The sequence below is a fragment of the Phoenix dactylifera genome, chromosome 17 (assembly GCF_051530095.1).
Source record: "Phoenix dactylifera cultivar Ajwa chromosome 17, Ajwa_hap1_PhDact_Kaust_v1.1, whole genome shotgun sequence".
Lineage (NCBI taxonomy): Eukaryota > Viridiplantae > Streptophyta > Magnoliopsida > Arecales > Arecaceae > Phoenix > Phoenix dactylifera.
This window is the reverse complement of record NC_143206.1, coordinates 11,772,394-11,790,017: the sequence shown is the minus strand read 5'-3', so window position 1 is coordinate 11,790,017 and position 17,624 is coordinate 11,772,394. Positions and strand designations below refer to the sequence as shown.

General features: G+C 36.7%; 1 protein-coding gene across 6 annotated transcripts; it reads right to left on the bottom strand.

The window, feature by feature from the left end:
- Positions 1 to 1,990: 1,990 nt before the first annotated feature.
- DPE2 (disproportionating enzyme 2) lies at positions 1,991 to 17,462 on the bottom strand. 6 transcript variants are annotated; one of them, XM_008797962.6, is made up of 23 exons: positions 17,116 to 17,462; positions 16,010 to 16,387; positions 14,519 to 14,636; positions 14,369 to 14,424; positions 14,031 to 14,158; positions 13,756 to 13,885; positions 13,436 to 13,632; positions 13,187 to 13,265; positions 12,991 to 13,029; positions 10,316 to 10,435; positions 10,074 to 10,175; positions 9,787 to 9,870; positions 9,416 to 9,658; positions 9,174 to 9,299; positions 8,999 to 9,073; positions 8,833 to 8,904; positions 4,631 to 4,750; positions 4,370 to 4,467; positions 3,938 to 4,097; positions 3,756 to 3,854; positions 2,893 to 3,090; positions 2,725 to 2,818; positions 1,991 to 2,431 (listed from the first exon to the last, which is right to left on the bottom strand). In XM_008797962.6, exons 2-23 carry the CDS (start codon positions 16,361 to 16,363, stop codon positions 2,223 to 2,225), a joined length of 2,901 nt encoding a protein of 966 aa, XP_008796184.2. In that variant the 5' UTR covers positions 16,364 to 16,387; positions 17,116 to 17,462; the 3' UTR covers positions 1,991 to 2,222. The 6 variants fall into 6 exon arrangements, with proteins under 6 accessions (XP_008796184.2, XP_088569388.2, XP_088569387.2 ...); XM_088713262.2 differs by having other exon boundaries at positions 16,010 to 16,413; positions 17,116 to 17,456; XM_088713261.2 differs by having other exon boundaries at positions 16,010 to 16,384; positions 17,116 to 17,456.
- Positions 17,463 to 17,624: the final 162 nt, after the last annotated feature.

Genomic DNA, 17,624 nt, shown 5'->3' with positions numbered 1-17,624 from the left:
TTTTATTTTTCCCCTTCAGACAAGATTCAGAGAAAAATGAAAAAAGAACAAGAAAAGTAAAAAAAGAAAGAAAGAAAGAAAAATGCATTGAAACGAAGAGCCATGATCTTGGAGTAAAGACAATTAACCATGTAACAATCTCACAATAGTACTACAGATGAGTAAAACACACATTGTGCACGTTAATTATCCTTCCTCTCTTCCTCCTCTTCTTCTGCTTCTCACTTTTTTTTTATTCTTTCATGCTAGATCTAAGCACAATTTTTCTTTGTGCTAGACTTAAAGCACACAGGAAGAACAAGAACGAGAAGAAGATTCTAAATCCCAAAGAAGGTGTAGGACATCACAACTAGGAAACAGCCCTTGGAATATTGAATATGATGGAGAATGGTGGGATGATGGCATAGTGGTAGTGGCTAGCCAAGTATGGCTTCTCCAAATTGGCCACAGTTGGTGAAGGATTCACTTGCATGAACGTATAGGTTCCCGCGAGCAACTCCCCCACGTAAGGCCTCCCTTCCTTTAATGTTCTCAGGACCTTCCTCACTGCAGCCCCCACCACCTTCCTCACTGCAGCCCCCACCACTTTGGCTTTCCTCCTTAACAGCCTCCTCAGCCCTGCCACTCGGACCCTCGGCCTCCGCCACCGCCTTGTCCCACTGTCGAGCCTCAGCCTTCTCCTCCTCCTCCTCCTCCTCCTCCTCCTCCTCACCACCACCACAACTACTTCTGCTTCATCTTCTTCTAGCCTTGAGGGTAGTTTTCTTAGCCTTTGGTAGGAGAACTTGGTGGAGAAGGCCATCTTTCACTGTTGGGGAGAGGGCGAGACTCGTTGAGGTGATGGGGTGGTGGTGGTGGTGGAGGTGGGGTTAACCTTTTCTCTCATGGGAGGGGAATTCCCATACCCTTGTGTGCTTTCTTTTGCCATGACGAGGGTCTGGTGAAGTTGGAGGGAAGCTGTTGGGCTATTTAATGCCGGATATAGTTGGGTGGTGAGTTGGGAGCTAGTGTGGAACCCAACTGCTGTGGTTGCTGGCTGGTGGTCAATTCCCTCACCCTCACTCCAAGGTCGATCCTTTTAACACCCCCACCAACTTCAGTACTCTGTTGCAGGTCTTGTTTATGCTAAAGGAAAAGAAAGGTCCAAGAGGAAACCTGGGGAGGAATCTTCTCATCCTAATATCGTGGAGCAAGAGATTAATCTGAACAAGAAATTGAATAAGTAGATTCTAAGTCTGGACTTTCCATTTTTCATAAAAGGAGGAGACATAGAAAGGAGTAGGAGAATGATTGCCCAACTCATTCAGAACTTGAAGATCACATTCTTTTTCGCTTGCACCCGACCTATTTCTAAAGGTGGCTTCAGGTTGTATCTTTCGCACGAAACAAAAAAAAACAATTGATCTTCTTTCACGAGGTCAACTATTGAACCGCATATTGCACAAATCCCAAAATACTTTAATTTTTCTTTCATCTACCTACGCAGATCTCAAAGTGGCTATTATGCGATCGAATGATTGATGTTGCGAAAGAAAGGAAATCATTCTTTCGTGCGAAAGATACAATTGAAACCCTATAAAGACATTTAATCGGCTGAGATGCAAAGGCTGACGTACATTACCTAACTTTGACAATTCCATCCATCAGTCTCTGTCAAGGTCAAATTGTTTCAAGATATCTTCACTTGAAGGTTCAATGACTCATGTGAGAGGACTGAATAATTTTTCAGTAATTCTTTTTAATATAGTATTTGATGGTATGGTAATACTCACAGAGATTTTTGATCATAGGAGACACTATTGCTTGGAAAAGCAACATAGGAACAACAGTATCTTTCGATAAAGAAAAAGGAACCATAGCCTCATATTAAAGACTTGTCAAACAATTTAATAGCACAATATGGGAGGAACTGACCGCAGTCTGATAGCATCTGCTGAGTTTTGCATTCATCAATATTGAATCATAGGCTTGTATGTGAAACAAAAGAGAATTAAAAAATTGACAGGGAGATATTCATTGTAGATGTTTGATGAGACAAATTCAAATTATTTATCTGGTGCATACTGCACTAATTTTATAAAAATGTATGCCAGAATTAGGGCCAACTGGATCATCTAAAAGATAAAGCATTTGGCTTGTACTGACTACTTTATATAAACATTCTACATTATAGCTTAGAAAAGAGAAGGAAGCAGGACGGCATAGAATCACAGGCTTCTGTTCTATGCATTATCATTTAAATGGACCATAGAAATCTTTTCCTGCTCATTTTTAATTTGCTTCTTCACCGAGCATGCAATATTGTTTTCGTTCTCTTGCATGTCAGACCCTACAGTCACAGGAAATGATCTCCCACTACTTCTCACAATATCTTTTATGGTTGTCTTTAGATCCTCGTCACCCAACAAGGACTCTAATGTCACATGTACACCTGCATGCACCATTAAAGATCATAAATTTGAGAATATGTCGAGCAATATTCATTTGTAATCTAAAAGTTCATATGGCAGGGGCAAGGTTGGTCCTCATACAATGGCAAGCAATCATATCAGTAAGGCTTTATCAAGAAATATTCATGATCAGAAAATTTGCTAACTATAACAATTTTTTCCGTTTTAATTAATTTCATGATATGGTTTAGGTAATTTAACTTCAGCCCCATTAGCCAAAAGAAAAAAATAAGAATAAAAATAAATGGAATATGTTAAGTAAAATTTTACTTACGGTATCGCCAATAATGCTTTGGGTTTGTGGGGTCGTTGATTGTTTCCTCTACTGCTGGTCTAGTTGTGTATTCCTCTTTCAGTGCCAGCAAGTCCTAATCATAGCACTCAAATGAGTACAAAATTTCTATTGTTGTCTGAGTACAGAGGATATTTTAGGTTTCGGTACCTGAAGTGGGAAGATTGCCCACATTGATGGAGCTTGAAAGTGCTGCTGAATGATGAAGTATGCTACTTCTGGGGTGCAACAAGAAGGGGGCACATCATTGCATCCAACCACAGTCTTGTAATAACGGCATCTTCTCTCTTCATCTTCTTCCCACCAAGCACGCAAAGTGGAGCAGTCATGGCATGATGGTGCACATACCTATTAAATTTTCATAGCAACCCAATCCATCTTGGTGTTTATTAAATTTAAAGACAATCAACTTAACTCTTCAGTAAAAAAATAAGTAAACATAGATACAGCCCATCAAACAATTCTCAATTGCATTCTTTTATTTGAGAAGCGAAATGCTTAATTCAATAAATATAAAATCTTTTCAATACGACTAATATATTATGACACAGTTAGGCCAGAGGAAGGATACTGTATTTTACTAAGTTACAAAGATAATCAGATTTCACGCCCCAAGTGCCAGTTCATCTGTTGGATCTTTAATTCAATCAGCACCTCTTGAAAGACCACAAGCAAATCCACAATTTTTTTGTTCAAACCATCCAAACCTACATATGTTTTTTCTTTTGAAAGATGGATATTTACAGCTATAAGTCATTTGAAAGGTATGTTTTGGTAGAATAGTTTGCAAAACTAGATTATATTGTAAATGATACAGCAAAGAAAGGTTTTGAATCTAGAATCTATCACAGGACTTCACCACTGACAACGAAAGTTTTCTTTCAATACTATATAAACTTTATTGAATCTAATTTAAAAGCAACTACCATGTACAATAAATGCACAAGTAAAAAAAAAACTAACAGAAAGAAATTGAACTATATTTATCCATTATACAAAGTCAAGAAGTGTACCGTCATGTAGCTATACTGAGATGGAATACCAAATTCTAGGTCTGGCTCACTTGGCATTCTCTGAATACGTAAACCTATTAACCCTAGTTCCTGCATGACCTGGATAAGCACATCAAGAGTACACATTCATTAATTAAGTACTTCATAGGTTTAAACCCAGTTAAACTTGCAATTGAACATACTGGATGAACACAGGAAGGAATAAGGCCAAGATCCTCTCCACAAGCCAACATATCTGATGAGTTCAATAGGACAGGCAGAGTCTTCAGTGCATTTTGATGCCAAAGAGTTTCTTGCCGGCAGAAATAGTAATCATAGTACAATTTTTTGAGAACATTTTTACTGTAACAAGGAATAGTCAATCAGGAACATGCTACCACATAGCAAATTGAAGGTACGATGCCAAATTTTATGACTAATAAGAAATCAAGAAAAAAAAATTGAAGGTGGATTTTCAAAGTTCAATTAGAGAATGAAACATAACTTCCCCTGTGGGTTGTGGGGGAGTGGGGTACACCTTATTCATTTGAGCTTTTGGACAAATAGATGATAGTTCTAAACTACATTTAAAAAAAAACACTAACAGGTCCATGTATATAGCATAGAAGAAGTACCTGTGTTCATCTAAATCTTTAAAACTGGACGTATCTTCAAGATTGAAACGAGGATAAAATTTTCTCGAGTCATCAGGATCTCTAATAAGAACTATATTCTGCAGCAGCAACAGACATTGAAGAGCAATCATTAACATGCGTCCAGAAAATGCTGTCTCAAGAAGTTAACTATTATCTGAGACTAACAGCCCCGATAGCAAAACAGAAACTATTTACAACATGCAGACTCATTTGGCTGCCTCCCATGTCAAGATGATCTACCTGTAGAAGATCAAAAAGGTCTTTCTGTATCTTGTCTTCTTTATCCAACCACAATGACTTCTCAGGACTGTATTTAAGCTTGGCAATAATTTTCTTCTCTGTATTGCAGTCTTCCTTGAACTAAACAAATAAAACCAAAGAAGAAAACAAAAAATGCTAGTAATATGATATTTTGACCTAATCAGGTAAAACAAGAACAGATCACGTGATACATAAGAATGTAAACATAGCAGAACCAAACAACTGGAATTAAGAAAATAATATCTAGTTTTTCGACAGAGGATTCTCTGGGAAATAAAAACATGCAGGATCACATTTTAGATTATTCAAATGTGCACACAGACCATAAATTTTATCCAGAAAACACAGTAAGAGCCACAACCTACATGTCATTCTCGATAAAACAGCGCCAAGATTGGTAAAAAGAACCCCCTCCATTTGGAGGAGGGGTGCAACTTCTGGGCTCAAGCCAGTATGCAAATATGCAGACTATGTTATGCTGCATGTGGAGACATATATGTCAAAACATATTGAATGCAAATCATATTATAAAAACTGGCCATGCTTATTAACTCTCAAAACTTAGAAAGACTAATATGCACTTGCATAGGGCTTAGAAATGGGCAGGATGCATTGGACAACAATAGCCAAAAACCAGTACACTCAAAAGTATCTACAAATAGCATTGATGTATACCAACATTACAGCACAAATTTAGGAAGGTGATAAGTCCCAAATGGCTAACAATTACTAAAGCACAACAGAGATGAATGATCATGAAAAACACTGCTGTGAAAAGAGAATTGGCAAAACCAATAATATGATCAATGTTTTTGGCTTTCTTTTGCACCTTTTTAGCTGAAATTACATGAGTCTTTATTAAATAACCAAGTTCTAACAAAGAGTATGTTGTCCTGTTAAAAACAGAATACAAGGCTACCATATTCACACCTCTATAGTAAACATATAACCCATTCATTCATGCATTCTTTTATTTTTTGTATGAGTTAGTGATGGATTTTGTATAGACTTTGCACATACAACATCCTAGAATGGTGCTGTCCAAGAGCGTAAGTTTTGTGATGGAAGCACCAGTTTCAGGACCTAATGAGATAAAGTACCATTCCAACATTTTACTTTATTTGTCATGACATCAAAGACCCAAATCCCACTCTGCACAATAAAAAATCTTCAGAGACATTGAACATGCTTAAGCAATGACTAGGCCAGTCTCAGTACTACAATAAATAAATGATGCCTCCACTGTTATTAATGCCTCTATCAATGACATGCAGTGACAGCTGCCAGAATATGGAAACTTAGCCTGGCCAAAGTCTAAATTTGCTGGGTTGGCATCTTGGAGCTATTATGCTTTCTGTTAACGGACTCTATCCATAGCTTCCAGACAACTTGCAGAGCTTCTGATAGAACATTTAGTCTAGCATGTTTGCTATTATAGACATTCTATATGATCATTTTTTCCTCCTGTACCCAACAAAAAACTAGTAAAATTCAGTAAAACAAAAGTATAAACCTTCTGTTTTGTCTTTTAACAGTCTCCACCCTCCAATCCTATCTTAGCCTGTTTAAGTGTGGCAAGCATATGTCACTTGGCACCCCAATTTTCATAATCAATTTTGGTATCGAGATCCTATGATCAGATTGTTTTGTATTATGATTCATTCTTTAATTCATGGTTGTTTAGGATGATATCTTCGAGCTTTCATCCCTTTCTCACTTCAAATCAAGGAAATTTAGGACTTTTCAGCTTCAATTTTGTCTCTGGTCAAAATAATTGCCATGACCTTTTAAGCTACCATTTCAACCCTATTGATCTCCAATTCTACCCTAACCATTTCTCCCCTTTCTATTTTGTAGCCTATTTTGATTATTCAACCATTTTTTCTCTTTAACTCCCATGAAAACCTACCCAATTTTAACTCTAACAAAACCTTTTTGTTCCCTATGTAATCTATTTTTTTTCATCTTAGTCATCTTTTCTTGGGATTTTTGTATTTTCCTCAGATTTTATCTATGTAAACCACACGTTGGAATACTACCTTGCTAAGTTATGACATATATTCTGGAGGAGCAGGCCATTAGTTCATAGCAATTTCTATTTTCCATTTTACACGATCAAGAAACCAATATTTATCTACCAAGATCCATGACCTTCTAGTAAACCTTGAAGCTTTAACAATCCAAATTAACAGTCTATTGAGCTTTTAGTCTTCAGTATATCCTTCTTATTTGTATGAAAGACTCAATTCATCTAGTAGATTGTAGACGTGTTCTATTCGTGGTTTTCATGGGCTTCTTTAATTATCTAAAACTCTTAAGTGCTTCCATTATCACTGAATTCTTCCATCAGTTACTAAAAGCACCTTGTTTACTTCATTCCTAATGAGGCATTTGGGTATTCGATTACCTCAGGATTATATTTTCGAACTATAACACAAACTGAATCATGCTCAATGCTTCATTCAGAGATGCTGTTGGCCTTTTCATGCCCTTGACCTTTCCAATTTCCCTGCTTCACGGTATCTTCCTTTTAACATGTTCTCGTACCACTTCTATATTGTCATTTTATAAAATCTTCTTAGAACTCAGGCTTTTGCAAGCACAATAGCTTAGCTCCCATCTCCATCATGGAGTCTGTTACTGCTTCATGCTGCATTTTTGGGTTCGCTTATCCTTCACACTTATTACATAATTAGCTATCTACTTCAGTTACCGAACCATTGTCTTTACTACCTGAACATCCGCAAAATTAAAGAGTTGATATTCTTTGAGACTCGGATACCTTGGTCGCTATGCTTAGTATTCATGGATGGTTCATTTGTTCTTAAAATTTCCTTCCAGAATTTCTCCAATATCATATGCTTGTAGCACTGCATTACCACACTATGCCAGTGTGCATTGCTGCTTGTCGATTTACCAGCCACCTAGCTTTGCTACCTGTCAGCCTCATCTGGTAGCTGAGTCATCTGTCTCAATCCCAAATGAAGATTGGAATGACTGTAGTATATTTAGCTCAGCCCATTTTGAATAGGCCAGGAATCAAAAAATTGATGCGGCAATCCAGAGGACCAGGTTTGGCTTATCGTACTACATCTATGGCTAGGAATCTGCTAATATAGATAAAGTAATATCAATCTGAGATCTGAGTAAAAGTGACATACCGAAAACTGTCAGAAGGCTTATCAAAATTTTTAGATCTAATTTTGACTAAAATTTCATTGGAAATGTTTTTTTAAGTCCTCCCTAGGGCACATGACAAATTCCTGCAATGTGGATTTGTTTAAAGAGTTGTATGTATTACCTTCGTACCCGGGAAATAATGATCTTCATGTCAAACCTTAAATCAAGGTGTTGTTCCATGACTTTGAGCATACTTCCAACTTCATCAATTTCAATAAGAATAATATCACTTGCCTAAACTAAGAGCATGTGAAGACTCTTCCTGGCATGGTGCTTGAAGAGAGTGATCAAGTCAGTTTGTTTAATATATGGTTTTATGCCATGATTTAAGACCATTGTTAATTCCTTAAAAACATATCCATGAAGTTTGTTAAATTCATATAATGTGTGTTCAAATATGCAACCATGAGTAGCAGAATCTGCCTGTGAGAAGCCTGGTTACTTGTCCAATGAAAAAGATCTTTCTATAGATATCCATAAAGAATTGTTTTGATGGCATCTCAAGAGAAGCTAGTGATGCTGAACAGAAAGTTCATGAGCAAGATAGATTAACCAATCCAATAAAATGGCCAAATATCTAAACAAAGTCTAAGGTCCTTTCTGGATGTTTCCTATGGTGACTGGTGGTGCTTTTTGAGCAGTTGGCATTGATACAGCATTAACAACCTACCTGAAGAAACATATTTTTGATGAGGTATCTGTGAGATAGGTCATGTTCGTGCCAGTAAATGCATCATTTCATCATTCATGGTTCAAATCAGCCTATCATTTGGATTCAAAAATTAGCAGTTCTTCTTCATGAATCTCTCTATGAGAACTCATGCAACAACAGCTTGTCAGTTTTAACTAGGCAAACACTCGATAAGGAAAAGTAGTCTAAAAAGTCCTCCATTGTTTCCATTGTATCTACAGTCAGATGGATAACTATTCCAGTTAAACTGATACACTCATAGATTTCTTCTCTATGAAACGTATTATCCAAGAAGCAAGCAGTGGCATACCTCATAGCAGAGCTTTTGATATTCATTCAAAAAGTTTGCAGCAATAACAGTCCAAAAGGATCCAAATTTATCCTGAAAAAAATTATTTAATATTAAATAATAATGATTGAGCAGGTACAATGTTATTCAGAAGCCAATAATACACAGAAAAGAATTACATAGGGACCTGTAAAATTCCTTGCCGGATATATGGACGGCTCAAGCGATTGAAATCCCAAATGCTTTCCCTCTCAAGCTCCTCCTAAGAAGGCAACATTAAAGATGAAGTAAGATAAGATGAAAATTCGCTGCCTTTATACATTTTGCATTATTTTTCTTAACCCAGGACCATATGATGCTACCTGGCTCAAAGCAATGGATGGACGGAATTTTCCAACTAAACCAGTAACAGCATGATCAGGAAGCTCCCATATTCTAAAGAAACCCAAGATATGATCTATTCTATAGGCGGTGAAATATTTTGCCATCTGTTAACCACAAGAGTGGAAGCCAGCTTGAGGAAAAAACAACATGCAGAATGCAACAAGGAAAAAAATAACAGCACTGATCAAACATTTTAAAATAAGGATTAAATCTAGATAACCTGTGACAATCGTGCTCGCCACCATGCATAGTTATCTTTTGACATTTCCTCCCAATTGTATGTGGGAAAACCCCAATTTTGTCCATTTTTGTCAAAATAATCTGGAGGTGCTCCAGTGGATGTGTTCATACGAAATAAATTAGGATATACCCAAGTATCCACACTATTCCTGTCCACACCTATTGGTAAATCTCCTTTCAAGACTACTTTCTTCTTCCTTGCATAGGCTGCTGCTTCAGATAACTGATAATGGAAAAATCAATAAATAGAAAGAGTTATAAAAGGGCCTAGCAGAAGCATTGGTGCAAGTAAGCAAACTAACAACTGACACTCATAATGCTTGCCTCAAAAGAATAGGATATCATACTTACTTGTAAATGCAGATGAAACTGAACATAGTAGTGAAAGCTTATAACATCATAGTGTAAACTGTCCTTTGAAACAAGTTTCTCAAGCTGAAAAAAGAAACCAACTTGTAAAAACTTGGAAAAAAATTGTATCAGATGCACTAAATTAGGTGATAAGCTATTGACCACAGAGAAGAAAAACTCAAATCATAGAAGAAAAACTCAAATCAAAATAATCCACAGGCACCTGCTCGACAAACTGTTCAGAGAACTCTTTAAAACGTCTTATGAAAAATTAACAGCTTGCAAACCTTTTCTTTGGAAATATGAGAAAATCGACCCCATTGGGTATGATCTGATGTCTCAAAGAAGTCCCTCAAAAAACAAAATGCTGCATAGGGTTTCAGCCATTCCTGTGTACAATCACAGATTCATAATGTTTACATTTTATGATTAGAAGGATGAGGTTCTGTTACAAAAGAAACTGCATTGTGAATTTATCATGACAGTAAATATGTGAGAAAATATAAGCCACAAAATGTATAAGCCATACCTCATTCTCAGAGAAGAATTTCTTGAAGGAGCTGGAATCAAGAATTTTATCTTTTTCCAGATTGAATACTTTTTTTGCAATAGATAATTTAGCAGCCATTGTAGCCTCATAATCAACATTCTGGATAAATACACACTTTATATTAGAGAATCTGAATATAAAATTTGAATATAAGAAATTGCAATCAAACAGTTTTGAAATCACATAAGCAACCAGCTGATTTAATTTGATAAGATGATAGTGGTCTAATGTTGTCTAGGATTCTTTATCATGAAGGCTACGATACCATGATAGATTTGAAGAGAAATGAGAAGAGCCAAATATGTGGAAAATGTGTTCAATTCCATAAGGAACAAGAGCTCAAGGTATACATACATACATATATACACACACGTAGGATGTGGTCACCACCATGGTAAGCTTGCAACAAGAGATAAAAGAATGACCATACATATATACATTGCTAGCAATATATAGGGGAGATTCAATCAAAAAAACAATATGTAGAGGAGTATCAAGGCATGCTGCAAGACTAACAACCATCATGCTGCAAGTGTGTAATATCTAACATTGGTTTCAACAAGATACATATCTGAAATCAGGATTCATGTAGGGGTGGCAATCGGGTCGGGTTGGGTCGGGTCGGATATGGGTTGGGTCAGATCAAAAATTCGTCAACCTGAAGCCAGCATGTTTATCAAATAGGTCAAAAATTCAGGTATGACCTCAACCTATTTATTAAATAGGTAACCCAACCTGATCCACATAATCCATCTATTAAATAGGTCAAGTCAGGTTAAACAGGTTAAATGGATTAAGTAGGTTTTTAACATATTAAATGAATTTAAACAGGTTAAACAGGTTAGGCGGTTTAGGTTAAACAAGATAGAAACAGGTTAAGCAAGTTTTAAACAGATTGGATAGGTCTTAAATGGGTTAAATGGGTTGGGTTATGATCCGACTGAATTATTACATGGGTTAAAATGGGTTAAATGAGTCAAAAGTCTAAATCTGAACCCAACCCATTTAATAAATAAATCTATACAGGTTGACCTATTGACGACCCAAACCCATTTATGTCAAAACTGAACCTGCTTAAAGCGAATCATTCACGGGTCGGGTCATAAATTGCCACCCTTAGATTCATGTCATGCAAATTTTGCTCTACAAAACAAGCCAAATTCTCATATCAAAAACAGTAAGCATTTAAGGATTCTATAGCATGTTGTCAACATATGTAACAAGTTGTGCTTTACATAAGCCATTTATGGATTGCATCAATCCTAGACATGGTTCTCATCACTTGAATGGTGATAGTCCTTTGTAATTACGTCTACTTGGCACAATGAAACATTGTTATTCTTGAAGTTTGATTGTATTAGAGATAGGGATTCATTTTGGGGCCTCTATAGAAGCATTAGTGGGGCAACATGTCTGACCTGCCAAATTATGAAAGATATCCCATATTGGATTAAATCATCATGACATCCCCATTGTCAAAGTTCTAGCACTCAGGTCTGTTACTGGTAATCAAGGATCTGATTGTCAAATGCTACTGGAAAAGCATTCACATTCTGGAAGGGTCAAAGGAGTTATAGTTCAATTAGTCTTAAGGACACCAAAAATGGTCTCCAATGATGAAATGTGTGATACTTCCTTCTTTTCTCCGTCCTAACCTTCACTAGCTAAATAGGTTGACAATGAACTATCCTCTCACCCTTCAACCAAACCATCTCAACCAACAGAGATGCTCAATTAGGATTGTTTGCCCTTAATTCAACATATCCATGGCTTCAATGCATGCTCTTGTCTGAGTTTCATTTGAGCATCTCTTCATTCATCAATTATACAATGCAAATATTGGAATATTGAGGCCTTTATATGGCCTCATTTTGGATCACAAAACTTAGTAATTTTATGCATTTAGTTACCTGAGAATTTAAGAGGCATAACCTAGTTTTTGACCTAAAAAATAATCTACATGCATTCTGCCTCCATGGCGTTCATTCAGTTATAGGGAGAAAAACCAAATAAATAATTAAAGTCCCTGCTCTTTTCCTTTCAAACTATGTCCTGTCAGCCAAGTCAAGGGAAATCTTGAATCGTCAAACCCTGTAGCTCATATTAAACTGCATCGATAAGGAAGGCTTCTCTTCCATCGAACTTGTGTTCAAGGATTCATGGAAGACCTATCTCCTGCAAAAATCCACACTGGTCATGAATTCAGCATCAATTTATAGGGGGTCGACATCAAGTAGAGACAGGTTTAGGAAGCTTGTAAAGTTTGAAAGATTGTTCTTTGTTCCATAAATTGTGATAGGTAAGTTTCTAGGTTAAGTTACTGTGACTTTTCAGCAATTGATGCCTTGGGGGTTAATAGTCATGGGTATTCTCTACCTCAAAAACCAAGCAGGGTGCCTTTTTACAAATTTAAGGCTAATCACGTCTATAATAGGCAAACCAAAGAGATCTATGGAAAGTAAATAGTGTTGACAACCAATCCATTGAGCAGTTAAGTCCATCTTGTGCAAACCAAAAGCCAATCATTATAGTTTTGGTGCATGTCATGCATTTTGGCTACTTCAGAGTAATGACGAAAAGAAGGATTCTATATAAAAAAACATGAATGTTTTTTTCTTGCCATAGGAAAAATGTTGACCTAGAAAAAGAAATACCTTTTGATTCAGCTTCTCTTTTTCCCTTGAGATCTCTTGCTGCAATTACACAGAGGATATGATGGAAGCCAAATGTCAAAGACCTCAAGTAAATGTTACCAACTGAATTTAACAACTTGAAGATGCTGGATAAGAAGCACGCATATTGACATGAACTCAACATGTTTATTTTAATAAAAAGGGTTAAAGAGGCCACCTTTATCTCTTCTGGAATATTTTCTGAAAGTGCTTGTACTCTCAGATACAAGGGATGCAATGCAAATACAGAGAGAGAGCTGTTAATGTAAGAAGTTTCAGATCACTATTTCAATAACCAGGCATTGATTAAAATGAGTTTTGCCGGTTTAAGCCTCTATAAGCTTGAAGTTTCCAGAATAGAAGTTTTTAAGAACGAAACACATATTTATGCATGTTTTATAGCTTCATAGAACGATATCTCAATTACCTGTAGGGATATGAGTCCCACCACATCCCATGGACTGAAGTATCATTTACTGGCAAGAGTTGAACAAGATGAAAGCCTGAATCCACAGCCAAATCAACAAGTAATTTTAGATCGAGAAACTCTCCAACTCCAAGGTCATCATTGGACCTAACGGAGAACATTGGTATGGCAACACCAGCACCCCTCCACGGCATTTCCTGGGGAAAAAAGTTAACTAATAAGAATCTATTTATTACTTGCTTATCAAATAATTAGATTTATATTCCAAGAATGTAAACGAGATGTTTCCAGGACAGCCCAACTCCAACTCTATACATTACCCGGAAGGTGCCATCAGATAATATAATATAATTTGGTGGAGATGTTGATGCCAAGTCAACAGCGAGCTCCCTGTTAGGGCCAACTTCCAAAGAAGCACCTTGCACTTTGCTAACTCGGCAATACTTGTACGTGGAAGTACTGCTAAGGACATAGATATAGAAGGTTGAATTATAAAAATATAGATTTTTTAAAAAAAGAATGATGTTATAAACCATCACCAATGCGTATTTTCAAATCCTAAGATCTCTCAAGAGAGAGAAAGTGAAAAGGATATTTTATTGGGAAGTCATCTTTTCGCATTAAACAATCTGCTCTCCATGTAGATCCTCCTGCATAGATAAGTTCCAGTGCACCTTGAACCTTCCACTGTCCTAATTGCAGCACACTACCAGTAACACAAACCTGAAAAGTTGCCATTCTTTAGATATCTAAGTAGCATGTGAATGCATTAGAGAGAGAGAGAGAGAGAAAAAGAAAAGGGAGAGTGGGGGAGGGAGGGAGAGTGGGGGAGAGAGAGGCACAAATATGAGCACTAGGGATATTCAAGCATGTCTCTGTTTAAGGTAATGAGCATGAAGAAAAAAAGTACAAAAACATAAGAATTGGGCTTACAGATGATCCAACTTCTAAATATGGGCAGCTAATCACAAATTGGACAACAATGGAATCTGTTCGCAATCGAAGAATTGAAAGTAAGAAACTTTGGAAGCAAAATGGTCAAAATAAAACCAAACATTTTTTTAAGACCTTGAGGAGATGTACCTTTCCGTTCCCAGTTTTTCTGAAGAAACCCAGAATATGTTCCTGCTTCCAGGTTCTTATCTCCACCAAAGATGACATTTTTGAAAGCACTTCTGAGGAAGAGAGCTTCTGAAGCGTTCTGGATTTAGATATAACAAGACATGACATAAGCAAATAGGAAACATAAAGAACGTGAAGAGTTGGGTATCATGGACAGTAGCCAGAACATACAAGGGAAATGCAGAAAGCAATCCCCACGAATATAACTGAATCATGAATAATTAGTTTAAGTTTCTCAAGAGCCTCCAATGAAGTCCCATTCTTATAAATTCCAGGTCGATCCCTACTTTTCCCTTATCTTTCTTCCATGATTTCATATTGCCATTTTTTAGTTGCTAAGATTGCAGAAATGCAGCACCACAAGGGTTTTTGCATTGCTTGACACATTTGAGAAGTAATCGTCAACCTTATAGCCCATGAAAAGAAAAAAAATGATGGGAATATTGCACAGTGAATAACTTTGCAAAAAATCTAAGCAACCAATCATGAGAAAAGATTTTGTGAATTTGCAATCACAATTAATGTAGCCCTTAACAGATTCATTAACAAGAACAGAAAATAAAACCAAACCCAAATAGATGAGACAATGCTGATCTTTCACAGTTATTTTTATCATAGTTTTAATTAATAAAAAAAATTTCTTCTTTACTACGTGCCATTTTAAACTCAATATTGCTTTTTCACTCCTACTAATATCACATCCAACTCATGGATCTTTTCTCTTTTTTTTTCAAGATTTAAACTTCTGGCAAGTTAGACATGCAATTAGGTAAATGGCAAGTACTGGTAACATCTACCACACCAATCCAAGGATTTGTCGGCGCAGAGATTATCGGTATAAGACCCAGATAGCAACTACTGAACTCTATGTGAAAAGCATATGTAGGTACCCTTGGCTTTCATGGGCATCTAGATCTAACATTATTACATACTGTCAGATGGTAGCACACAAAGGATGAGCACTTCAATGAATTTGCTAGTAACTTGGGCATATTTGCTGTAAATATGATAAGTACAGCATCATGCATGGCGACAAAGGATTACACAAACTTTCATGGCCATCATTTTTCAGCCTTGTACTTCTACGGTGTCTTAGCTTTTAGTTACATAACCGTTCCATTTTGCAGAAGTTAAATCATCAGAATATCCACTCTCAACTTACTGAATTAACCTTGTTTACGACATAATTAGTCCTTTGTAATTCACAAAAAAGGACTCTTTGATTTGACCATGAAGTTGTAGGTTGAAGTATATAATTTCCAGATTTGAGAAATTAATGTTGATTATAGCAAATACAAAAGCAGCAGAATAAAAGGTAGGTCTGCACTTAAAATTTAGTCAATAAAGTCAAATAAGCTACGAAAAATCCAGATAAGAATAAGCTTAACAGAACAAAAATTTTGATCCAAGCACAAGAGAAGAAAGTTTAAGAAATGCAGAAAATCTCTATACCTGCCACAGATCATGAATTTCCACTACCTCTCCTTCCAGAATTCCTTCAGGCAGGATTAAGTTCCGCTTCTTCCCTCCCTCCCATCTCAAAACATTCCGGTCGTCATCCACCAAATAGTAACTGTATTCACATGTAAAAGCAATGGGGACAGCAATTCTTCCACACCAGATAAGGTCATTGCCTTGATGAAATGGACTTAAAACCAGACCCTTCTTCACATTCCAAGATCCTAGCACCGCTTCAGAGCCAGAAATGAGCAGGCTCTGCCCCCACTGGGTATAATATGGTAGTTTGAAGAGTAAAGTCACTGTACTCAAGGACTTCTTTCCAGAATATGACCCCAAATTCACCATATCTTCTTAAAATGAGTCAAACTACTAAAACATAGCAAACCACAAACATCCTAATTAATACATCAACAAGAATTTTGTTAAGGCACAACATAATAGAAATGGTCCATAAATTAAGAGGAAAGGTGTGATCTTCTTGCAGCTGACGGAAAATAAAAATTGACATCGAACAAGAAATGCTTGTATGACGAGAATTATCCAAACACGAGATATAATTTTTATTACAGTATGTCATATCATTCCGAAAAAACTGATTCATTACGTGGAAAATAACTCAGATTCTCCGCAAACAATTCCACCACTAAATAATACAAGCACAGCAGTCCAAAATCTTGCAACAATGGGATGCAATGTGATTGAATAACCAACTTCCTTCGTAAAAATCAGCTCGACACAATAAGAATCTACAAAGAAGTAAATGGAACTCATAGCAGAAAGAAAAAAGAATAAAAAAAGTAAAAAATCATCTGAAATCAGTTGAAATCTCCAAGGAACCAGCCGAAATTAGCACGTCCATGGAAGCAAACAAACCAGACCAGAACTCATCAAAAGCCAACTCAAGCGGACTAATTCTTATTCAAGAAAGAACCTAGAATGATTCTTTAAAAGCAAAGATGGAGCAGACCGCTAAAGAACCTGTTCATGTACCAAAAATCAAAAAAAAATAACAAATACTAACAATACAAATCGAAAATTAGCAAAATCCAGCTGACATGAAGAGCTTGAGAGGACTGAGCATAAGATCTGTGAGCCACCTTTCTTTCTTCTTTCTGAAGATTATGGACCAAATCCGAGCGATACGAATGCTTTCTCAACGCTCCCTCTCTCGACTTTTCTCTCTTAAATTGGATAGCATTAAGATTTCTGTAGCAAGCTGATGAGGTGGGCAGAGGCAACAAAAAAGGAAAAAAAAAAATCTATGAATCTGTGGTGGGAGAGCGATCCCAGAAACAAAATTGGACGCAGCGTGGTTGGTTGGGACTTGGCGAGAGAGAGAGAGAGAGAGAGAGAGAGAGAGAGAGAGCAGGGATATTGCTTCTGAACTCCTGATCTCCGTGAATATCTCCAGAAGGAAAAGGTTTATTTACTATTTAGCAATCATACATTTGAATAATTGGTATTTAACACATGCGAGTTGAGGTCGAACAGAAAGGTCTAGTTTATGATCACCAGCCATCCGTATATCATCAAACAGCTGATCATGGAGAAGACACCGAACCTGGGTCGCCAGTAATAATGCACGCCCACGGTGATCGAGTAGACC